The sequence below is a fragment of the Lonchura striata genome, chromosome 6, assembly GCF_050655825.1.
Source record: "Lonchura striata isolate lonStrDom1 chromosome 6, ASM5065582v1, whole genome shotgun sequence".
Classification (NCBI taxonomy): domain Eukaryota; kingdom Metazoa; phylum Chordata; class Aves; order Passeriformes; family Estrildidae; genus Lonchura; species Lonchura striata.
In genome coordinates, this window is record NC_140708.1 from 31496557 (window position 1) to 31521043 (window position 24487).

The 24487-nt window shown below is 45.7% G+C and overlaps 2 protein-coding genes across 5 annotated transcripts in view; one reads left to right on the forward strand and one right to left on the reverse strand.

The window, feature by feature from the left end:
* Position 1: 1 nt before the first annotated feature.
* Positions 2-970, reverse strand: BBIP1 (BBSome interacting protein 1). Its single transcript, XM_021526011.3, has 2 exons — positions 840-970; positions 2-764 (listed from the first exon to the last, which is right to left on the reverse strand). Exons 1-2 carry the CDS (start codon positions 883-885, stop codon positions 589-591), a joined length of 222 nt encoding a protein of 73 aa, XP_021381686.1. The 5' UTR covers positions 886-970; the 3' UTR covers positions 2-588.
* Positions 637-24487, forward strand: part of SHOC2 (SHOC2 leucine rich repeat scaffold protein) — a 79021-nt gene continuing 55170 nt past the window's right edge. Inside the window, exons 1-3 of one of the 4 annotated variants that reach the window (XM_085582788.1) lie at positions 637-3784; positions 6017-6103; positions 6249-6411. The gene's annotated coding sequence lies outside the window, so the exon portion shown is untranslated. Of the gene's footprint in view, positions 3785-6016; positions 6104-6248; positions 6412-12712; positions 12849-13064; positions 13221-13524; positions 13676-24487 lie in introns of those variants that run through there. The other 3 variants (XM_021526004.4, XM_021526005.4, XM_085582789.1) reach the window with 3 other exon arrangements.

Below are 24487 nucleotides of genomic sequence, written 5' to 3' on the forward strand. Positions count from 1 at the left end.
CTCTTGTTTCCTTTTTATTTATTTTAAATGGAATAAATTAAGCAGTACATCCAATGCTGCCCTTTGGTATTGCAATCAGGAGGAGAGCACAGAATAATTAAGCTCATGGCAAGTGAGTATTTACGAGATCTGTTTTGGAAAACACAACTGACTTGCGTAGGAGTGTCCAGGCTGGCACAGATACTGTGACTGTGTCTTTGCAGCTTCGTGAAGCCGTTCCTCAAGAACAAGATGGATCTAAGGATGACTCGCTTACAGGAACTCAGTAGAGGCTCTCCATTGTTTTTCAGTTTCACGTTCAGATTTCAGGTGTTCTGAAATGCTGGGAATAGCCATGCCAGGGCCGGGAACTCGCTGTGCTCTAGGAGCCAAGCGGATCGTGCTCGAGCGGGTCTGGTAAACCCGGCTTGGAGCAGGGTGTGTGGAACTCGCCTCCTCCCGCTTTCCGAGGGGTTCTGGTTCTCTAAATTCGCGTTTAAACAGCGCCAGGGCAGCGACCAGCGCAGCTTCTGCACCAGCAGCGCCCGACGCGCGGCCCGCCCGCCCCGCGGTACCTCCGATCGCGGGCGCCGGGCACGGCCCGCCCCGCTACGGCCGGGCCGGCGCGGCCCCCGCGGGCGGCGGCGGGGCCGCCTCGGGCGGCGGGGCCGCCTCCAGCGCCGCCCTCTGCAGCTTCTCCAGCTTCTCCAGCGACACCGACTTGAGGGGCAGGATCTTGGGCTTGCACAGCACCAGCGCTGCCGTGTCCTCCACCGACAGCTGCCCTGCAGAGGGAGAGAAAGGCCGTGAGCGAGTGGCGGGCCGGGCGGGCAGCGCCGGGCGGTGCCGGCCGCCGGTACCTTGCTTGGGCAGCACCTCCCGGAGCGCTCCCGTCCCCTCCGGCATGGCGGCTCCGGCCGGCACCGCCCCCGGGCACAACTACAGCTCCCAGCTGGCACTGCGCGGCGCCGCGCCCACGCACCCCGCTCGTGCCGCCCCGGTGCGTGCTGGGAGCGGTAGGCCTGACGGGGCTCCGGCTGCCTCAATGCGCGCTGGGAGTTGTAGTCCTTGGCGTGGCGCTGCGCCGGGGCCGCTGCGGGCGCGGCGGGAGCGGCTCCCCCGCTCCCCCGGGGCTGTCCCGGTCCCGGGATTCCGGGATGCCGCTCCCCGCCTCAGCTGCGCCGGGCTCTGCTCTGAGGCGGAGCCGTCCCACCTGCGCGGGCCTGCCCGGCCCGGCGAGCCGCTGCCTGCCCGCCTGCCAGGGCCCGCCGCTGAACTCAGGCTTTGAGGCGCTTTTATGGTTTATTTTCTGCTTCTGTAAATAAAATCCCCAGCAGACACCGTCCAGCAGACGGGCGTGGCCAGGGCGTACGCGTCCCGGTTTTCGTTTCCAGGCAGCGCCTCGGGATCCGCGCTGTGAATCACGCTGCTGTTTGACATGTAAACAGCAGCAAAAGCCGCTGTCTTTCTAAACTCTGGGAGCTCAAATGTCGCCGAACCTGATGGGCCAGTGCGCCGGGATCCCCCACAGGGGTCCGCCTGTTGCAGGATCTTTGCACCGGGAGCGGCTTCCCTGGGAAACCCCCGCGGGGAGCCGCGTGTGACCCGGGAGGGGCGAGAGGGGTTCACCTGTCCTGTGCTTGGCCATGCCCCGGCAAGCCCCGATTCCGGGATGTGTTGCAATTTTAGAGTTTGCTAATGAGCTTGCCTGTGTGCCCTGCACACCCTGTGTGCCTGGGGATGGCAGCTCGGGCTGGTAATCCTGCTAACCTGGCCTTGGCAGGCGGGGACGCTCCTTTCAGTGTTCTGGGATTGAGATCTGCCTCCTTGCTATGCACAGGGGTGGCCGCGGATTACTAAAATGAGGGGGGAAATCATCATCTTACTTCCAGTAAGCAGCACTCCTCTGACAGTTATTTAAAGCCTCTGTCTGTATTGTTCCAGAACTATTTCCTTTTTCCTCTAAGCAACCTAGAGTAGGAAGCTGACAATCCCTCAGGTAGCCCGGTTCCACCTCGCTGGAAGCCTCCCCTGATGTTGGGTTGGAGGCCAGCAGAAGCCACAGAGGTGGGAGCAGGGCTCCTCCTCCCTGCCTTTTGTGGAGATGCCAAAGGTAACTCCTGGGCTGCTCCCGGGCAGCACAGAAAATGGCCCTTTTTGACCTTCCTCACATATTCCACTTTCAGGTCAGAATATTGGCGTTGGTGAGGCTGTAAAATGGATGTGCTTGCTGGGGACATCCTTCTCTACCCTTTGAAGTGCTCAGAAGCATTCCCACCAATTTCAGTGAGAAAAGTTCCTTTGTCTGATGTGCTTTTCCATGTGCCAATCACTATTTTGTGCCGACTGGAGGGTAAAGGACAAGGCACTGCTTTATGATGGATGTTTTTACACCAGGGCATTTTAAACATGCAATTTGCAGATCAGTAATTTGTAGTTGTTTGTCAGTTTGTTCAGTTTGTTTGTAAGAACCGATCCAGCATCTTAGATATGGCCAAGGCTAAAAATGAATATAAAAGATACCCAGTTATGACTGAAAATTTTGCACTATGAAAGCAGGAGGTTTTCCTGTGGTAACAAATATGGCCTACAGAGCAACAGAAATGAGGTGAAAGCAAGATGTTGAAATCAAACTGTAGGCCAGGTTTTGTGTCAGTGTCCTTCACAGTGCCAATGGCCCCCTGGAGTCCAGCATTATGTGAACACTTGCATTTGGAGCCCATCTCAGTTGTGCAGGGAATCACTTTCCAAAAGCAGTTTTCCTGCCAACAGGGTTTGTTTGCTTGGTGATAAGAAACAATGGTCAGCTTAGTTTATTGCTTGAGCATTTTAGTGACTGAGAAGTCTGGCATCCTGTACTAGATCCATTTTCTTAGCTACTCAAATGCCATCTTGGCAGCCTATCTAGGAAGCTGATAGCACTGGGACAGGCGTGATTGTGGAGGTTGTTTTCAACAGTTTCTAGTAAGTCTGTTTTTAATATACCTCCTTCCTTTTTTTCCTTTCCTGGGAAAAAAACTCATAGTTACCACCTTCATGACTGGGAAGTCTGGATGATGAGCAAGAGGAGGGAGGCATGGGCATGCAGCTTAATATCCTACTTTTCAAAGTGCCTTAAAAACAGGACTGGCTTTAGTTTTGAGTGAGGCTAGTATTTATTCATAGTTATACCCTATTTCTTGAACTTTTTGGCCTCTGGGGTTGACATGTGCTCAAGCACCCATTCATTTCTCTCACGGGCCTTTCCAGTTGCCAGGGATAGCTAGGAAGCTTTTGCCAAAACCCTTCCATCTGGGAAAAGCACCGTGCACTTGCAGTGGGACTGTGCTGAGTCAGTGCATTATCCTGGTGTCATTCCACAGGGCTGAAGTCAGAACAAGACTGTCCTTGTGCCCAGGTCCCAGGTTGTGTCCCCATGGGACGAAGCTTCCCAGAGTCCTGAGACTCGACCTCGGGATGAAACCCAGTGTTGTTTGAGAAAGCCTAAGTGTGGTATCCATGGAGAGGACAACGTGCTCTAGGTTGTACATCCTTATTTTACTGATGTCACAAGCAAGTTATTCTTGTGCACTGCAGAGAGCATCACAGCCACAAAACCAGCAATAATTTTATAAATGATAAGCTTGTTTTCCTCCTCCTGTTCCCAGATACTCTGAGTGCAGCAGGCAGCAGAGATGTGCATTGCTGGAATCCAGAGGGTTTCGTAATTTGGCAGCCACTTGCTGAAAGCCCTGCAGATACAAAACAACACTTATTTCAAGTCTTGAGAAACATCTCCTACTAAGTAGAAGAAAAAAGCATTTAGGTGAAGCAATGTTGCCAGTCCCATTTGTTTATGAGGCTTGGGTTTTGTCTTTATACATTTTAAATGCTTTTTATTTTCCTTCTGCTCTTTAAGCCTTTCAAGTTCATGTTTTCCATATGACAAGAAAGTCTGGAATCAAGTCCTTACTTTTAAAAGCAAAAATATGGTTCAGAGTCCTGTATAATCATGCAGCTCCAGACATGGAGTGTTTAAAAATAAAGCCACTTTGATGAGAACTACCCATCTTGAAGGTGACTTTCTGTTCTAAGTAAATACTTTGTTGTCAGTTTAAGAAGCTTTTAACAGCACCTGATCTGTGTTTGCTTTACACTTGGATCTCTCGCTTTTTTCTTCTTTTCTAAAATTCTAGAGCTTGTTTCACCTCTCTGTGTGCTGATGAGATCAGAAATGTAGTGTGGCAGCCTTTGGTGAACAATGCATCCCTGTGCTTTCAGAAATACACCCGCAGATTTCATGCCATGGTCCCTGAAGCTGCTGAGTGGTACCAAGGGACACAGAGCCCAGCTTCAGAGTGAGGAGGAGGAGGAGGAAGGTGGTTTGGGTTTACTGGGTGGGGTGAGGCAAGGAACAGAAAGCCTGGCATGGCTCCCTGCAGGAATTCCAAATGCCTTCAGAGCCTGAAGCTTGATCGCTTGGTGTTTAACCCAGTCCTTGTTTTTGAAAGGAAGTTGACAGACTTTTTTTTTTTTTTAGTTGAGCTTTCTGAGTATATTTTAAGTTTGTTGTTAGTTTGATGCAGTTTGATACAGATGCTCAAGCTGCATGCAAAAGGCAAGGAGACGTGCCTGAAAATGCATTATCCAAGGAACACAGAAACAGCTTTTTGACAGGCTGCTCTTCCTGCTAACACCTGGTAATGCAGAGACCTGGCTCCATGTAAGTCCCAGACTGAGCTCCTAAGCCAAATGCTCCACACTGGCATTTCTAGGAGGTTTCTGCTCTACTTGTGTGGTTTGAATCGCTTAAGTCTTTGGCCTCATGCCCTGGAGTGCCAGCAGAGGCTTGCTGTAATTGCCCGTAAGTGCACCGTCTGTCAGATTATTGTTTAATTATTCCAGCTTCTCACCGCCACACACTGCTCAGTGTCTCTCTTGCTATCTTTATTTAATTGAGTGGAAGAAATTCGAGACTTTTGCTTCTCTTACATCACTTTGTTTTCACCCATCCTCACTGCATCCTACCATGAAGTCCCACCTTTTGTTTGCAGAAGTCAGTCTTCTATATAGAAAAAAAAAACTATTGTCAATATCTCAAGCATATGTTAGAAAGAGAATCAATATTTTAACACATGGTAAAGTCAAACCATAAATCTCTCAACACAGTGAAATGATTGTATTATTCTCCCTTGAAACACTGCTCCTCCCCCTGAGAAACAAGAGAGGGAAAGAAAACTCTTGGATAACCAAGCCCTTGTTCTCACAATGCAGGACTGTTCTTAGCCCTTTGCTCTGTGTCACTCCTTCCTCTTCAAGATCCATCTTTCCCCAGCCCATCCCTGTTCAACTGTTCCAGAGTATTACTGGGATATCAGCTCTTTTCCCAAGATCAGCTCGTGATGACCAGTTCCACTGCCTACCTGCTGCCATTTCAAACATCTCTGTGCTTCCTCCCACCCTTGCAACCAGGTTCTTACTAATGTGTGTTGAAAAGTAATCTTTCTGAGCTCTCTCTGACATGCTCGTCTGTATGGCCTATAAAAAAACCTGGCAGCACTCTGACTGCTTTTCTTCTCTCATGCCCCTGTGCCTGTGACACATACGTGTCCTTTTTCTGGTCTTACACTTGGCTTTCAGCCTCTGAATTCAAACACTCTTCTTGTACAGCCCCCACACAAAGATCAAGGCTCTCAATAATACTAAATGTTAGGGTTGCCAGCACTCACTCTGCTCTAGTTTTCATGGCTCTGGACAGAAGGAGTTTCACCTTTTGGAAGATCTATCTGCACCTGAATGATTTAGTTTTCAGGGTTTCCTTTAGAAATCCTCAGCTGAAACCTCCCTTTACAGGTGTAGTCCCTGTAATGCCTGGCTCTCTGACCAATTTTTGGGGTTGTTCTTTTCACTTCCTGTAACTGAACTGTAGGATTACTTTTTTCATACTATTTTATGATTTTATTTTTCATCCATCTCTTTTTTTCAGGAAGGAGCAATTTATGCAAGAAACTCAGTGTGGAATTGACTTTAGGCTTTATTGCTATTTGTTACCCTTCAGGAAATACATCCCTGGCTCCAGTACTCAATCCCTTCTGGCACTCTGAAGAGGAAGAGAAAATAGCAGAGATGCAGCAATTAAGAACAGGCAAATATTTTATTAAAACTCAACTTCTTGGGTCACTCTTAAGGAATATTTTTCTGATTGTGAGGATGTGAACGAGGATTGCGTTTGTTTGTTTGTCTTCCTGGAGACTCCCCCGTTCAGCTGATCTTCATCTTCCACATTTCAGGCAGCAGAGCTTGCAGCAGTGACAAGCTGGAATCCCAAGGAAAACTGCTGGTGCCTGTGGCCGGGGTGAAGCTGCTGGCAGTGATACGTGCCTGGGCAGGGGCAGCCGTTTCACACAGCTCAGCACGGACGTGCTGCCACTCCCAGCCGCTTTTAGGACACAGGTGAGCTGTTTACAGCAATCTCAAAAAAGCCTGTAGTAAAGTTGTTCTGCCTTCCTGGAGCCACCACTGCCAGAGACCTTTCCCCTTTCTTGGCTACAGCAGGAGCCTCATTCCTTCAGCTTCACACCTTTATCAGCTGAAATGATGCAGTTAAGAACTGGTTGTGGTCAGGCTCTGTCTTAGAAGGAGGGGGCTACACTGCCACTCTGTTGTGGCTGCTGAGAACTGGAAGATCAGAGAGGACAGCAGGGAGGTGGAAGCCTGCTCCCTCTTTTATGTGGAATGGAGTCAGGATATGCCCTTGTAGGAAGTTCAGAAGTAAAAACTTGGGCTGCCCTCGCATTCCTCCCCACCGTGCCATTCCAGTCAGCCTGGTACTAATCTCCACGGATCTCTGAAGGCATGAAACAACATGCAGTGTAAATGAAATCCGAGCCACACCACGCCACGGTACTGGTGCCAGCCACATTTAGAAGGCTGCCACGAGAGCCAAGGGAAACAGGTACAGTGGTAGAAGATGCCTCGTACCACCTGCAGGCACAGACCTACAGCACTCGAGCAGCTCGTGAGGCATGTGAAAAGCTGGTGAACACAGGGCCACTTAGACTTGAATGCACTTTCCTGGGGAGGAAGTGGCTTTTCCCTTGGAAAGCTCAACTCCCCAGGGTCTGCATGAGGTCAATGGAAAAAGTGATTTCTTCAGAATGTGATTCAGAGTGCCTAAGCACTGGGTTTATCTTACTGACTACAGAGGAAGCTCAACCTCTGTAGATTTAAACTCACTTTTGAGAATAGTCATCCCCTCTTGCCCTTAGTTATGGGAGTTATACTAGACCTGGATGTGGTTAGTCCTTGGAAGGCACACTACCTACTGAAATTCAGGTGCTGCAGACCAAAGCTAAGAGAAGCTTGTCTACCAGAGCACTGAGCATCCTGTTGGATCCTGTTTTGTCCTTTTAAGTTACCTTGGGATGTCAGAGATAGATTTGCAAGTACCAGAAAAGAAAATTAAATCAAGAAAGGTTGGTTTCTTCATGGTTGTCCTGACTGGAGTGGAATAATCAGCATATGTTTCAGTTTAACTGAGTTTTCATTCTGGCCTTTCTCCCCTTTCAAAGTACAGGCAACTGAAGCCTTTAATTTGCCCTGGCTTTCACTGCAGAGGAAAATAGGAGTTTCTAACAGCTGTTACTATCCTGTCTAGAATAGCTACACTAAAAAAAAAAAAACAGTTTATTGTCTGTTGTGAATGAAAAAGCTCTTGCTTGTTTCTGTTGTTTGTTGTGTTCACTTTGAAAGATAAATTGTTTGAACTGGTTGACTCTCCGTTTGTATAACTGAAGATTAGCTTGCTTGATAGCCTGCTGGATTTGCAGTTTTCCCTTGCACTAAACAAACTGAAGAACTGCTAGCCTTGGGGCAGTTAGGACACAGCACATTCTGGAAAAAGTTTGTGTTCATACAGGTAAATAAGAAAATAACTTCATGCATGACATTCTGGATGTGCTGCTTTAGTGCTGATATGTCCTGTCTTTCCACCTGGAAGAGATCTTGTAAGATCTAGGAAGCCTTTTTAAAAAATTGCTAGCAGACATGGATAGGTGGCTAATTAGTTGAAAGTAGAAGCTGGCAGGACCAGAAATAGTTTTTACATGGTAGTTCTAAAATCCTAAATCGTGCTGCTTGTTTTTGAGAACATAGGTACTCTGCCCTTTTATCATACATTTGCTTTGTAAAAACAATTTGAGAAAAAAGCAAAAATAACTTCTTGTCACTCAAGTAAGCAGACCTGGCTCTGAATATATAAAAGGAAGTGACAGTAAAAATAGCAACATCTTACTGTACTGTAGTCCTTCAATAGAGAACCACTTTTTGAGGTTCCCCTTCTTTGCATCCTTCTTTGTATTGCAAAGGCATCTTGCCCCAAGCAGAAGCTTTTGCTCTGGGGGGGTCAGAGTCTGATTTCAATGGGACAGAGCTTGGTGTCAGTGCATTGAGTATCAGCTTCTAGACACTGACAAGGGCTCTGACTCTCCATGTGCATCCTCCAGGCTTGGTTTCTGTGCCCTCCTCTCTCCCCTTCCACCAAGTGGTCCAGCCTTCCCAGTTTTTGTCTACTCATAATAAAGGCAGTGGAGCCATGGTGCCATTCAAGAGCAAGACAGAAAAGAAAGACAAAGGCATACACTATTTCTATTATGGGCATGGTACTCACAAAATTAAGATGTGTTGTGCCATCAGCCTTCAAAACATGCTTCTATCCCCCAGAATAACTAAACTCCTTGCAACCCTTGGCCAAGAGACTGAAGCCAAACTTCTGGTAAATTGACAATTCAAGGGAAAGGAAAAGGATGTGTCAGGAAGGTCTAGATAAATTGAGGTGTAGATGAAAGGAAGGTAAAACCTAGTGTGAAATTTTGAGATTTGAGACATGATAGTGGGAGGCTGAGATACAGAAAGAAAGAGAGAACAACTAGGAATTGGAGTTTTATGTTGAGACTGGTTGGCAAGGAACTGGCAAAGAGAAGACACAATGGAGCTCCAGTACAAGGAAAGAAGAAGGAAGAGAGTAGAAAATCAGTGACATGAAGAACCAGACAAGAGATTGGACTAGGACCTGGCATGGGGAACCAAAGTTGGAGGCCCCGTTGGAGATCAAGAAAGGAGGGACAGTCTGGGGAAGGAACAGCTGATCCAAGTCTGGGAGTGGAGGTCGGGCGCAGGCAGCAGGGAGGGAATGGAGGAGCAGGGGAGAGCTGTGGGAAGCAGCCCCACGGGGCAGGCAGGGCTGTGTGGGTGGAAGGGGCACGGCGGGCTCTGCTGCTGGGACATCCTGACCTGCCGCGCTGGAAGCGGAACAGAGCTTCCCCGAGGCCGCTCTTCATGGTGGCGCGGCCAGCAAAGAATTTGCCTCTTGTGCTCTCTGCCCAGCAGCAGCACAGAAACCACTGGAGCTGAGTGTCCTTGGCCGAGGCAGCAGCAGCTGCCTGCCTGGGGGAGGAGAGCAGGCTTTTGGGTAGCTGGATGACAAAAATTTTACAGTTGGGAGGAGGTAGTGAAAAGGCCACATGACCGAGGGAGAAAGGGTCAATTCATTAGTCTGGCAGCCACTAAATTAAAAAAAAAGGCAAGGGGGACTATATATCAGAGGTATCTGAATTCGGTCAAAGATGATTCTGAAGTTGCTAGATTGATCTTGTGGTTGGCTTAAGCAAGCTTAACTAATTAATTGCTTTATTTTAGTTCATTGTGTAAGAGCTAGCTCCTAATAAATCATACTGTTTTGTAGAAACATGCTTGAAACAACTGTGTAAATACTAAATAGCCTTAGGAATGGTCTTATGAATCCACTGAATAATCCAAATTCCAACACTCATCCCCCTCTGCTGCTGGTCTGGATGGAGGATAACAGCCACTGCTGCTGTTTCTCTCTCAGTAAAAGGGGTAGAAGTCTGTGCTGGACACACAAGGGTGGGGACACACAATTGATATCCCATGGAGGTCCTGTGATGCTGTGTGATCCTGCACCAACAACTCTCCTTTTCAGCAGCCCAGGAAATGCTACAGGTGTTACAGGAAGATTATGAATGTTGCAAAGCCAAGCATTTAAAAGTTAGGCAATGTCCAAACAAAATTGCCAGTGAAACCTTAATTCAGAACCATGCAGGTTATGAAATGCTCTTTAATTATATTTCTCCTCCTGCTTGTTTCAGTGCAGATGGCAATAATTCAAGGTCCTTGTACAGTCCTGTGGAGCTTCTGGGGCAACAGTCTCCTGATGCTGAGAGACCCTTTACTAATAGTTGTAAGGATTGTGAACTCTTCTATTCACCCTCTGCTCGGGGACAGGTCTGTGCCAATGAGATCTGGAGACAAACATTGCTGGTGGAGACTGGGAGTAGGTTGGAGCTGAGCTTTCCAGCATCCAGTAGGAGGGTATAAAATTACCTACTCCATTTGGGCAGATTAAAAACAAATCTTTCATGCATGAATTCTGCCTTTGCAAAAATGTCTGTTAGTTCTGATTGTTGGCACAAGTATTCCCATAGTATCAGTCTAATCTCATATGACACATTTAAGGATTTGCAGCAGAAGGGTGGAGATAGCAGTGTAAATTTCTTGGCTGATTTGTCTCTTGTGACAATTGTCCTGCTCTGCTTTATATCAGCTTTTCAGAACAAATCAGGGCTTTTGAGTATAAAGTAACATTTCTTTAGATTTCAAATAATATTTTTTTAAAGCAAAACGAGTGGAAACAGAAGTAGACTCTCTAGTAGAATCAGAGTAGATATAGCAAGTACATGTATTTCAATGCTAAGGCAGTGTCACTGGGCAGTGACACTTTGCACACAAAGGGCCTGAAAATGTAAAGGTACACGACAAACATTCAGATCCTCCCTACAACACTACAGTCTTTTAATGCAAATGACTGTGTTCAATTAAGTCACACAAGAATAATTTTTTTAGACTCCAAGCTCTCAAGGCAAAGTGTGTATTTCCATGTCTTGTAGAGGATCCTGTACTGTCCACAAATAAGTTTTATTGATTAATAACAGCAAATAAACATGCACTCATTGTAAGAAATTGTAGGAAATTTCAACTGGTTTCTGTCTTGTGATCCAATATGCCAAAAATCCAATTCTGCTTTTAATGCTGTCTAGTGTTTGTCAGTAAAAGCCCACATAACCACATTGAACTGTCTGGTTTGCCAAAGACCTATACAAAGGCAGAATTTTGGTATTTGAAAACTGAATGTGAATAGCTTTGTTTCACTGAAAGCAGCCCAGATGATTGCCAAAAGTTGTAAAAAATCTGATGGAAACAGCAGATACTCAGCTCTGACTATCTGATGTGTCTCCCAAATTTACTCATGGTTTTGATTCTGCTGAAGTAACTGCTGAATGTGAGCCTGTGGGACCAGTCCAGACTAGCAAGTACTGAGATCAATTAGTAGACTCCGATTAATTTGAATGTATTTTCGAATTATAAAGTTGAGATGCTACTGCATCTCAGTAGCATTCATCTAGGATGCTCAGTGCAGAATCCATCTAGGCTTGAAAGGGGAACTGATTGCAACCACCTGAGAACTTAGCATTAAAAGCCTAAACCTTTCCCAGCAAAATACTGAAAGATCTGTTACAACAAGTCGTCAAAGAACTTGCTTTTAAAGCCCATCCTAAATGAAAGGGCGACTGATGGCAGGTGCTGTGTCACACTGGAGTGTATTTGTCCGCACAGAGATGTGGTTGTCACCTTTTGGTATCCCTTGCAAAGGCAGCTTGGTTGGGCTTAGCCCGGGATGTCTGCTAGAGGAAGGAGAGTCGGCACATTGGTCCGAGGTTACAGCAGCTGCCAGCTGGGGATGGTCCCGATTTAGTCGAAAAAGGAGACAGGGAATGCCGCGGTGCCCGTGTCCATTCCTTTGGCGGTGTCCCAGCAGCTGAGGGCGGCTTGCCGGCGCGCCCAGCACTGAGGGGAGCCGCGGCACCCCAGCCCGCGGCACCAGAGCTCCGGGGCCCGGCTGGAACGGCAGGAAAACATTTCTGTGTGCCCTAACACTTCAGTGACTGCACTGGGTCACCGACCGGGCTGCGGCTGCCCTCCGCGCCGGGGACATCGCGGCAGCGCCGGCACGGCCGCAGCTTCCAGCGGGGTGTGCGGGGCCGGGCGGCCACCCGCCGAGACGGGAGCCGCGGTGGGCAAGGGGCCCGCGCGGGGAGCCCGGCCCGAGCCCCGCGGGGAGCCGGCCCGGCTCGGCCCCGCTCGGCCCGGCTCGGCCCGGCTCGGCCCCGCTCGGCCCGGCTCGGCCCGGCTCGGCCCCGCTCGGCCCCGCTCGGCCCCGCTCGGCCCGGCTCGGCCCCGCTCGGCCCGGCTCGGCCCGGCTCGGCCCCGCTCGGCCCCGCTCGGCCCGGCTCGGCCCGGCTCGGCCCGGCTCGGCCCCGCTCGGCCCGGCTCGGCCCCGCTCGGCCCGGCTCGGCCCCGCTCGGCCCGGCTCGGCCCGGCTCGGCCCGGCTCGGCCCCGCTCGGCCCGGCTCGGCCCCGCTCGGCCCGGCTCGGCCCGGCTCGGCCCCGCTTGGCCCCACTCGGCCCGGCTCGGCCCCGCTCGGCCCGGCTCGGCCCCGCTCGGCCCGGCTCGGCCCCGCTCGGCCCGGCTCGGCCCGGCTCGGCCCCGCTCGGCCCGGCTCGGCCCCGCTCGGCCCGGCTCGGCCCGGCTCGGCCCCGCTCGGCCCCGCTCCCGCCGTCGCCACGGGCAACGCGCGCTTCCGCCGTGACCTGGAAGCGCTGGGGCCGCGCTCGGCGGGCCCGCCCCGCCGCCGCGGGAGGGCCGTGGGCGGGCGGTCCCGTGACGGCTCGGTGCGCACAGACGGTGGCCGGCAGGGCAGGGCCGGGCGCGGAGCGGTGCCGAGCGCGCCGCGGGAGGATGGCGGAGCCGCACGGTACGGGCGGGGGGCTCGGCCGGGGCGGCTGACAGCGGGCGGCGGGCACAAAGGCGGGGAGGGCCGGGGCGCAGGTGGGGGCGGCCGGCGGGGAGCCCGTGCCCGCCCCGGCGGGGCTGCCCCGCCCGGTCCGCGGGCCCGGCGCAGGTGGGGCGAGCCGGGCCGGGCCGGGGGCGGCCATCGGCCCCGCGGGGCTCGGCCGAGGGGCTGCCCGGCGATGGCAGCGACCGCCACAACAACAACAACGATAACAACAAAAAGAAAGGAGGAAGCTCCGTCTTGCAGGCTCACCTCCTCCCCGGCAGCTCTCGGTGCCGGGAGCTGGCACGGAGCGCTTGGAGCGGGCTGTGCGTGGTGGCGGCGGCGCTCCGGGTAATGATTACCGGCGTGCGGGTAATGATTACCGCTGCCTCTGCCCGGGCCGGCGCGGTCCCCCACCCTCCTCACAGGCGTGAGGCTCTTTTCCTGTTTCACCCGACGTATTTATTGTGGCAGCTCTGATGGAGCCGCAGAGACAGGACCTCGTTTCAAAAGTCGTCGCCTTCCTGTCTAGCCAGGTGATTTTCCCGGTATTTAAAGCAGAGAGGTGTGACAGAGAAAAGCGGTGTGACAGCTTCCCGCGTATATTTGTGGCCGTAGAAGGCGTCTTCACCGAGTTGTTCGTGTCTTTCCCCAGGAAATGCTTCAAAAGCTGTAGTAACCTTAGTAAGGTGAACGGCCGCCTTGACTAAAATTCCGACTGGGCGTGAGCTACACCGCAGTTCAGCAGAGCTGAAGTTTGGTGAAACTGTGTTGCTGCTTCACTTGTCCATCCTATTTAGGAGCAGGTATGGACGTGGGATGAAAAGTTGCAGTGTGTGAGAAAACAATTGTGAAGTGCTGAAATAATAGTGGTAATTTTTAAGCTCTGTTTTTGAGAAGGAACTGTAGAAGCATAGAGTTCTGCACATGTGCAGACTTTTGAGGCAGAATATTAATGATCAAGAGTTATAATTGTGTGTATTGTCATTGCTGCAGTACTTGGAGATTTTTTTACTATCAGAATAGAAGTTAAGATAGTTTTGGTGATTACCTTCAGTGTCTTAATTTTCTACTGTTTCTTGTTTGCATCTTTGACTTTATATATTGTTCTTTTTACCTCCTAAACTGTGTGTTGTTGTGTTGTTTGTTTTATTTTTTTAATCATTAGTCACTATAATATACTTCTGTTTATAAAATCAAGGGCTTAAAGTAGGTGCTGGTCAAATTAAATCACACTTATTTACAGGCATATTTCAGCAGGCATATGTTGTATGGTGATCTTGATGTAAACCTAGTCTGGTTTTGAGAAAGATTTACAGTATCTTATGAATTTGTTATTACACTACTGTGCATACATTTTAATTTTAGTAACACCCTTATCTTAATTCCCCTTGAATGTTTTTGATTTCACTGTTTTGTTTTCTGTGTAATTATTCTTTGCTCTGGATGAGTAAAATGGGAAATAATTTTACTAATTTGAAGCCGTATTCCTTTAATTTTAGGCTATTTGTTGGCCATCAGCATTTCTGTACATGTCGAAAGGCAAAGCGTGTATATTAAGCAAAACTAATTTCATATGTAACCTTATAATACACAAAGATGATTTCAGACAAAGCTCTCCTTGTGTCTACAGCCTTCCTTTGAGGAATACTGAGGGATCCTCAAAGAGGATGCTGTCTTCTTCCACGTCCCTCTATCTGCTCTTTCTAGAAACAATCCTCAGCGTTTTTTGTTTGTGGTGATGGCAAGGGAGGGTCCATGAACAGTTCTGGTTGTGAGTAGCTGCTGTTCCCACTGTAGTTTTTCCTTTCCAGCGTGGCATGTCTGTAAGGCAGGAGGTGCTGGGAGGGGCGTTCCTTTGTTATGTTGACACTTAAATCGCACTGACGGGTGTATTCTCCTCCAGGAATTTTGTGTGATTGAAGGGATTCCTTCAGACGAGGAATATTTTCTCCAGCTGTCTTCCTGCGCTGTTAGCCTATGCGCAGAAATTAATTGCTCGTAAGATCACTGCTGTGCGTGTGCCTTTTAGGAAACCCTTGGATTGATTGTGACTTGGCTGTGGCTTTCTAGAAAAGCATGTTCCTGCTGGGGGTGTGTGTGGCAGTCCTGGCTTGTCACCGTGCAAGCCGGCAGCTGTGTCCAGCAGCCGTGAAATAGGTGGATGTAGGCGCTTGCATGTGGGCATGGTGCTCATGCATGGTAATTGAATCAGGGCTGTCAAAGCATCTTCTGCATGTCTGAAAGAAGGATCGCATTCTGTGAGCCCTTCTTGACAAGGCTGAGGAAGCACAGTAAATAACAAAGCTCTGTTTTGGGAAGGTTTAGTATGGTATCAAGGAAATAAAACTGCCTTAAGAAACCTCAGTGGTTCCAAAATATCACTGTGGAGAATTTGGGTGGGTGCTAGGAGGTGGCTTCTCTCTAGGAGAAGGTTCTCCTTTGTGTCTGAGCAAAGATGAAAACTTCTGTGCTGCGACAAGGCAGCGTTGTCCCTTCCCGTGTCCCACCACAGCCCCTGGGAAGGCTGTCCCTGGTGCCCACCTTGCCCCTGCCCTCCCCAGCGCCTGGGTTTGGGGTATCTCTGCTGTTCCTGGGTGCAGGAAAAGCTGGTGCCATGTCCTCGTGTCCAGCCCGCCATGCCCTCCTGTTCAGCGTGGCCGGTGGCATTTCCCACCCAGAACGCTTCGAGGCTCGTTGCTTTTGATTTTGTTTTTCAGTGGATGCTCTTTTAATTGAAATGAGGCTTGCTTTTCGCTCTGTTGTCGTAATACCTTGTATTTATTTTTACTGCATGCAACTGCATCTCAGAGGAGATATTTCTGCCTCTTGCTTTTTGGTGGGTTTGTATGCATGTGAGAGGGCTGGGGGGGATGCAGTAGTGAAGATTAAAAAGCCAGTTACAGCTGATGGTACAGATAAAAAGAACTCTCGTTTTCGTGGAAATTGTACTGGCTGACATAGTGTAGTCTGTTTGATACAGTGGTCTTGCAGTGTTACAAAATGGACGGGGATAAAATGTAACAGGTTGTTATAATAAGCAAGGTAATGTTTGCTGTATTAGCCATTGACCTTAATTCACTTGTTTTTTGCTGCATTGCTTTGCCTTGACTCTGTTGCGAAATATGCATCACATACTATTATAAATCTGGGAATTCTCCAACATCAAATTTGGTTCAATAAAGGCATTTTCAGTATAGGCAGGTCTCTGGATGAAAATGGAATTTTAATTACTAAGATTTTTTTATATCATTAACCTCCAGGTAATGTGTCTTTTTTACAGAAATTATGGACAGTTTACACTTTCTTTAAAAAATGTGAGTTTGTGCCATGTGGTGATTTTAGACTGTTTTAAGATTGTCGCAGTTTAAGAGGTACTTTATCTGTATTGCTCTACCAGAGAAATGAGAGAACAGAGCCCATCATATAATTGCAGACATGCTGACTGAGGATATATTAAGAGGCTGTGAATTGGTGTAGATAAATACTAGGATGCACGGTCAAAGAACTTTTAAAAACAATCTGGTTTGCCTGTATACTTGGTTGTTTTAGTATTGTCTTTCCATCAAGGTGTACATGTTGGAAAAAAAAGGTAAATACTTGAGTCTATTAGTTTGCTTTTTGCTTTCTCTACAAAAGCGTAGTCTGTTCTCAGAGTGGATGTTCATTAGATCCTGGTTTGCACTCCTGCCTCCCTTTCTGTCTCAACCAGTGCCGGAGAGCATTATTTTTGGCTTTTTTTGCCACAAGAAAGTATGTACCCGTTTTCTGTTTATTATTTTTGAGCCAAGTTGAAAGTTTGCTGCTGTGTGTTGGTGGTGGGGGGGTTTTGCCGAGAGGAGCAGCCCTGGGGACCGAGCTGTGCTCCAGCCCAGTTGCTGTCTTGTGTGACACGAGGCTGGTGCTCGCATTAAATTGGCTGTAGCTTGCTCTCACCTTTGCTGTGCTAATCATCTGCGTGCTTTTGTGCCCAAGGACGCTTCATATTCCAAATGTGAACAGGAGGCACGGTGCGATCCAGCAAGCAGCATTTCCATGGAGCCCCGTTGATCCCGTAGATGTTGTATCCGGTTCAGTGGACCTGCCTACCCTGTGGTCGGAGGCTTTTTGTTATGCATGCATCCTAATTGTTCTTTCTGTCGGCATTGTGCGCTGACTGAAGGGGCTGTGCACCAATGCAAATAGCCTTTCTAATACCTTCCCGCATTTGCATTATAATGGCTGCATAAATATTGCAGCACATCTCAATTCACTCACTGCTTTGACTGCTAGGTTTAAAATAGGTTCTTTCTGTAGCACAGATCTTGTTCGTGGTTGGTATTGATTTGGAGAGGGGTTCTGAAGTGCATCCTTATTAAATAATGAGGCTTGTTTGTGATGAGGTGCAATTTTAACTTAGCTATGTTCTAGTCTCCCACTCCTTTCAGCCCACAGGTTGATACATGCACTTGGAGGCAAAAAAATTTCAAGCTTTAGCAGTTTTTCACCAACTATTTCTAAACTCACTATATTTGGGGTTGCAAAACACGTTTGCTTGAGATTTTGTTTTGCATTAATTCCAGAAATCCTATGGAGGTCTGTGGTAATCTTTTCTACATAAGGAATGTGAAACATTGTGCCACTGTTGTTTTGGTGCTGAAACATTTGTTGACTTATTGAAATGTCGATACAGGGATGTGACTGAAAGCAGACACTCTTTTTGGGAGCTGGTGGCAGATTGCCATCACCTTTCTGTCAAAAGTTTGCTTTAGGTAGTTGTTGAATGGAACAGTGATTAGTATCACATACTTGACTCTTGGTGATTAATAGATGCATAGAGACTTTTTAATATCATCGGAGAATGCCAGCTTTTCTTGTGGCTATAGATTTATTATTAATGCATTGTTTCAGATTTTGGAAATGGTAGCACATGAAACTAGTATTTCTATTTTTTGGCTAATCAGTTTTAATGCCAGGGTTCACTCTGTCTTATGTGATTTAGTGAATGAAAACTGCAGCAAGAAAGGTACGCTTAAATCAAATGTTAAATTTATTTTTTAATGTGCCTGATGTTAGTAGCTTGTTACTCTTCCACTTGTTTGCACGTATTAAAGCAGTATGATTTATTCTGGTTAAGGATATGCAGAATGAGCTTGTTGTAAGAATTAAAATTACAGAAACTGTTTTCTGAAACAGTAAGTGATAGTATTGCAGGAATCCTAAATTTACTTAAGACTTCTGTATGATGATGGATGATTCACTTCCATATAAAGTACTCTGCACAGTGCTGAAAACAACATATGTATTACTATAGTACAGTACTTTTAACACTTATCCTGTCAAAAAATTGTGCCCATTAGAAGTTCAGAATAATTATTTATAGTGATGGACATGAAAATGCAAGGTTAAATAATATTACGTATGTATGCATAAAAATAATCTTGAAACCCCAATACCTGTGAACACTAAGCTGTCGTGTGTCTATACTTCATGTATAGATATATATACGTTTTAATTATCTATTAGATATTACGGATAACATTGGTTTAGTACATAAAAAAATGTGGCAAAACCACTTCAGGATTTGCTGTTGTATTTAGATCCGTGTTTTTGGTGTTTCCATCCCAATAGGAATTAGTATTAAATCAGAAATTGAAGAGTTGTTAGATGACAGTTTGAATGGTCAGAACAATCCATTGGTCTGGCATGTTGTCTTGACTGGGAAGAAAAGTAAGTGTATTTATTACTTCTATGAGGAAATACCTGACTGGCAGCCAAAATAACCAGGGCCCGATATTTGTTTGTAGCTGAGGTGCAGCAATGATTGTGGGGAGTTAGATTTCTCTCTTTTCCTTTCCTTTCTCTTGCCTGTGCCCCAGCCATTTAAATCTTGGCAAATAGGGGATTTTGCTTTCTCTTTGTTGTGAGGCTTCTGTCCTGTGACTGCCGGTAATGGTAGTCTGTGTAATTGTAGCACGTGAACTGTCCAGTCTCCTATATAATAAGATTCCTGACTGTTGTAAATATTTTTTTGATGCTGAAAGTTATAATCTGTTTTGTAATACACAGCATTAATCGTGGTTATTGAGAATTGTCCTGGGAGGAAATACTCATGTTGTGTCAAAATGCTCAGAGCAAAAAAAAAAAAAAAACCCAAACAAAAAAACCTCCTTTTTACGATTTCTTAACTGTTGTGTAGATTTCTCTTTTTTTTTAAACAAAAGATAGCTATTCACTGTGTCACAACTTAAAGCTTATATTGCACAGTAGTGAAGGTTGTAGTAAATCTGTAGATAATTAGCTAAAGCTCTGAGTACAGTGCAACTGCAGGTGCTGAGTAAAGTCCATTGTGCTATGGAAAGGTTTGGACTCTTAGCTTCAGTCTTTTTTTGTTTGTATTAGACCTAATCTAGCATCATTCCATCCTCATTAAAAAAACCAAACACCTTGTAATCTCTCTCAATGCTTCTCTCCCAACTCAACATCCCCCCAATCAACCTGCAGCTGTCCAAGGCAAAGAAATATTTGAGCAATCATTATTCTCATCATTAGATGAGAACTTGTGTTCCTGAAATTGTGGTGTTAAAATTTTGTGCTCTAACAAATTATATTCCCCTTTTGTGCTCTAACAAGTTATATTCCTCTTCCTCCTCTGCTGCAGAAAAGCAGAACTATGCATTTCTTTTAGCTCCAAGGGATAACTGCACAGGCAGGAGCCTTTTGCAGATTGCTGCAGCTCCTGTTTAGAAGTGTGTAGTTACAGGGAGTCACTGTGTGTAGCAGAGAGAAAATGACTTCACTAGCAAACTATATGTCTCCTGGAGGCATCAGGAGCCTTAATATGTAAACCAAGGTCCACTGCAGTCAAAAATAGATCTTTATAAAAAGAAATAGTGCAATATAGTGGCCTCCTAAACAAGGAAGTGAAGGGCTAACAGAGAATTCATCTGTGTAGTCCTGCAAAATGCTGATCATTGCAGAATATGAAGGATTTACCGTGTAAACTCATTTTGCTGTTGCTTCTGAGGTAGCACTTGGAGTACATAACTTTTAAAAATTGTTCATGTACAGGAATGACTGTATAATCAAAGGGTCTAAAGCCAAGAATGCATAATATGCATAATTTGGACTGTTTTGCACAAATTTCTTATGGAAGGGATGTATGGGTTAAATGAAGCCTCAGCTCCAATGTTTTTGTTAATATGTTAAGTCTGTGACAATTACTTTTCTAATAGTTCTTCAAATCTGATGGCTATTGTTCAGTACTTACAAAATCAAAAATATTACTTATTAAAGAGAATTTTATAATGCTGGCATGAGCTTTATCGAATTTAAAATGCTAGATTTCGTGGAAAGAGAAATTCGTATTAGTAAATAGCACAAATGAAAATCCCTGTGAGCTTGTTTTAGTGCAGCAGATTTTGTTTTGCTAAGTCTGTGCAGGTCTTTTGAACTCTCTGAGAGTGTGCAGATGATCACTGATTTCAGGTAATCATATTTGCTTTTCACGGTGGGCTGCATATTTACTTTTTAGAATAGTCAAAAAATTGTTTGGCAGCTTTCTTTATAGCATATTGTATGTGGCAGGCCTAGGTAGGAGGGAACAAAAGTTTAAATACTATACCAATGAGTCGTAATTCAGAATTTAAATACAAGTTGGATTTTTTCTTCTCTGTGATTTCATCCATAAATCTATTTTCTATGTTTTAGGTCATCATTAGGGACATTTTTCAAGTAGTAATTTCTCTTTTCCCTATAAGAAGTGTTCAGATAAATGTTTGTAGTTTTTTCTTGCATTTAGGCTGTATCCTGTCTTGTCTTTTAAAACTTATCTCTTTGTAGTGCAGCTCTTTGGAGAAGCCCTAAGTCATACCCAGATATCGAGGTTTTAGTTACATGTTCTCACTGTAGTGTCATGTTTTCTTCTTCTGAACCGAGATGCTGTTTATTGAACCAATTAGCTGCTGGGTGCAAGCCAGAACTTTCTCCTGAAATCAGGATTAATGAATAAACAGATTCCTCTGGAAGGATTCCTGTTCTCACCGGGCAGTGACAGTTAACGCGTGACAAGGACAGGTTCGTATCCTGTCACCTCAGTGCCCGTGTGTGTCTGGGAATGTACCTGGCCCTGCTGCAATCCGTGGGGTAAACTTGTGAGTATGGATCACAATGTTCACATCACATATTTGATGGTATGTCTGTCTTGGGCTGTTTTTGAAACCATTCCAGCTCTTCTGTAGTCAGCAGATGGGATGCATACGCCTTCATTAGCAAGCAGTTAACTCCGCTGGTAGGGCTGAATTTTCATCACGCTCCGGGTCTCTGACTTGGCTCTTTCTGCATTCCAGCTCCCACTGTTTGTTCTGCTGTCTCTAAGAAGAAATCGACAGGAGCGTTACATGCTCCTGCCCTCCTGTGGTAACGAAAACCCAAATGTTTTTCTCAAAATCAGGTTGTGTAAAAATAAAAGAGAGAGCGAGGAGAACAAGGAACTAGTTTTTCTCTTCTGGAGCAGCTGCTCGCATCTCAAGATGTGCATTTGCCTTTGGTGAGGTGTTCTGCTTCAGAAACCCTGGAAAAATCATCGTTATTTCTGAATTTGCTGTTGCAGTATCAAAAAGACCTTGTAGACCTTTATAGTCTTGAAGAAACTTTCTTGCTTTTATATGTGATGCGCACTATCCCTTTTGCATTGGAGAAATTAAGGCACAAATTAACAGGGGAGATTTTTATCAGCAGCATTGGCAGTGGGGATAACTCTGCTTTCCCTCCTGTGAGCTAGTGGGAGCTGGAGCCCAGTCCTAGGACATGACTTGGTGACACCAAGCTCACCGTGGCTGAGGAACAGAGGTGGATCCCAGCCCCAAACTCCTCACTCCTCCCAGCTAAGTGGAAGGTGGAGAAAAGCAAATGGGCATAAAACCATGGCTGCAGTGAGATCTTGGTTGGTTGGGGGGAGCACAGAGAGTAGTGTGTTGCATCTGGAACATACAGCGTGGTAACAAGAAGTGGCCTGAAAGAATCCTGAAATGGTTGTAATCTGTATGTGACCTCTTACTTATTAATGATCCTCTGTATTAAGAATACTAAAAGAAAGGTACTTTCAACTTCAAAGCTTATGGTTCATATAAACTATGGACATACACCCTCAGTCTCTGTAGGCAAATCTTTGTGTTGTTCTCAACCTGTAAAGTCTTGGAATGAGAAATCTGTGTTTGTCACAGCTTTCAGTCCTGTGACTTTCAGTGTCTGCTGAAAGTGGTTTGTTTTGTTTTTTCACTTAAACCTGCTTTATGTTAGCAGGGAGACTTTCCCAGTCTGCATGCTGTTGGTTCTTTGGGCCAGCTTGCTGTTTGTCTTTCAGAAGTATTTAATACAAGCTGATCAGTTGTATACGATGGTACTCTAAAAGTATCCTTGAGAGCTGCTTCTACTGATTTTTGCATTGCTTTGTACTTTTACAACATGATTTTTGCTCCCTCTTCATCTTTGAACTACATAATTAATAGTTGAAATAACTTTTGACAAAAAGAAATGGTCCAGAATAATGTTTTTTTAAATCTTGGTTGTAAATGTCTTATTTTGTGACACAGGAACAAGTTAATGCAAGGCAAAAGGTGTAGAGAGCATGAAAGCTACTCGCTGCTACTGCTTATCTGTATTCTTTTATCCTGAGGTAATGTGAGGTATCCTGCCTCAATTCATCTTAATGCACAAATTTCAGGTATGTGTGCATGCCTGAACTTTTTCCAAGTCACTGGTATGCTTCCATCATTGAATTACTCTGTTTGCAAGTCTAGAGGTATAAAGTTTTCTAATAAAAGTAGGGGGAGAGAGCATAGAAAGTTTATATGTGAGTGTCGCTTTCAAATTGCTGTTTCTGAATAGAAATGAATAATGATTTGAACTTTCTCATGCACTTTTCCAGTGATGGAGAAGTGACTTGTATGTCATGTGAGCAAAAAGTTTTGTTTGGGTTGTATGTGGCTGTAAAAGCTCGTGGACTGAATTTCAAGTTTTCTAGGTGCAGAGTGTAAAATTACTGCTGAGGCTCCTTAAATCCCTTCCAAGAGTAAGTTTTCTTTCCTGTCTAAGCAACTTTCTCAAGTAGTGGAGAGTGAGATCAGTAACAGCTCTGGATATATCTGAGTTATAATTTTTATGTAAATTCAGTGTTGTATGGCCTGGTTTATAACTAAATGAGGTTAGGAACTTGGGAACTAATTAACAAGTTTTCTTTGGTGGGGTTCTTCGTTGATGGATCTTCCAGAAGTATTTCAGATGTGTGTATATATTCGTCCACTACAAATGTGCTGCTCTTCAGCTACCAAAAGTAAATGGGCAGAACCTGATGACAGCATAATAGAATTAATTATGCTGAAAATAATATTTTCACCAGCTTTTGACCACTTTTCAGGTAGCTACTCTAAAATAAAGTTTTTGATGCATTACAGGGATGATTAGTCCAGAATCACAGTATTTAGGATTCGTTTGGATTCTCATTTTCCTTGTTGGCAAACCTCTTAATTAGCAGCTAGTGAGCCTTGTAAGTTCTCCTGTCAGTCTGATGTGGGAGGCTGGGTTGCATGGCCCTTTTTCTGACCTCCTGTGATCATGGGCACTTTTCATCCAAGGCTACTGCTTGATTTTGATTATTAGTATCATTATTAATGTGCAGCTTTTACCACTGCCTATTGCTTGCAACCAAATATAAATAAAATATCCCAGTTTGAATAGCAATGACAAATGAAAGCTTAAACAGGTGATCACAGAGCAGAGTAATTAGTCTGGGCAAGGAAGTGGTTCTTTTAGGTCAAGCTTTTCATTTGCCTTTAAGGGTCACTTGCCTTAAGGGTCACTTTTCAGTATGAGGTGCTCTGATATGCTGACAGAAGTTGTTATTATGCCATTATAATTATATATACATATATATATATATGTATGTGTGTGTGTGTGTACACACACATACATACATACAAAGGTAGTGGGGAGAATCACTTTGCACTTTGTCAAGTTTACCAAAGTCACTTGTGGATCACTCCCAACTTTGTTTTGGTATTTCTAGTGACAACTAGTAGTACTTGAATTAAGTAATGTGGCTTTTATGCAAGCCTTCTAATATTTGAAACAGTATCCAGAAATAATAAATAACAAATGGAGAACTCCTGATGATAATACAGATGAGGAAGAAATTTTAACTGGAACATATGGTATTTTTTCAGCCTAATTTGGATTTGTTGTGTTATCTCCCTTTTTTATTTAACGTTCAGCCTTTTGTATCTCTATTAGCAACTTCATTTATTGTGTATGCAGGCATGACTAATATGTTGGAGCATGCAGGGCAGCATGGCTTGGAAGCAGTCCACAGGCCAGAACTGCCTTGCAGGGCAATGATTTGCTTCCTGTTTCTAAAGGATAGGTGGAAGGGCTGTTTGGACAATAAATACTTTGACACTGAATTTTTTCTTAGATAGCACTTTGTAGTCCCATCTAGACATAATGGTAGCATGGCTAAAGGATGAAGGGCATAGACAATTTTCTAGCAGATTCCTACAGTTATGGTGTGTTTATAAATACGGGAAGAAGTGGACCCATAGATGCATCCACTGAAGATACCACATTCTTCTGGAGAGGGATGA

Bases quoted from the DNA above. Each gene is read 5' to 3' on its own strand.
- BBIP1 (XM_021526011.3), bottom strand. From the start codon at position 885: ATGCCGGAGGGGACGGGAGCGCTCCGGGAGGTGCTGCCCAAGCAAG. The intron at 765-839 runs GTACCGGCGGCC...CTCCCTCTGCAG, and splicing joins GGAGGTGCTGCCCAAGCAAG to GGCAGCTGTCGGTGGAGGAC.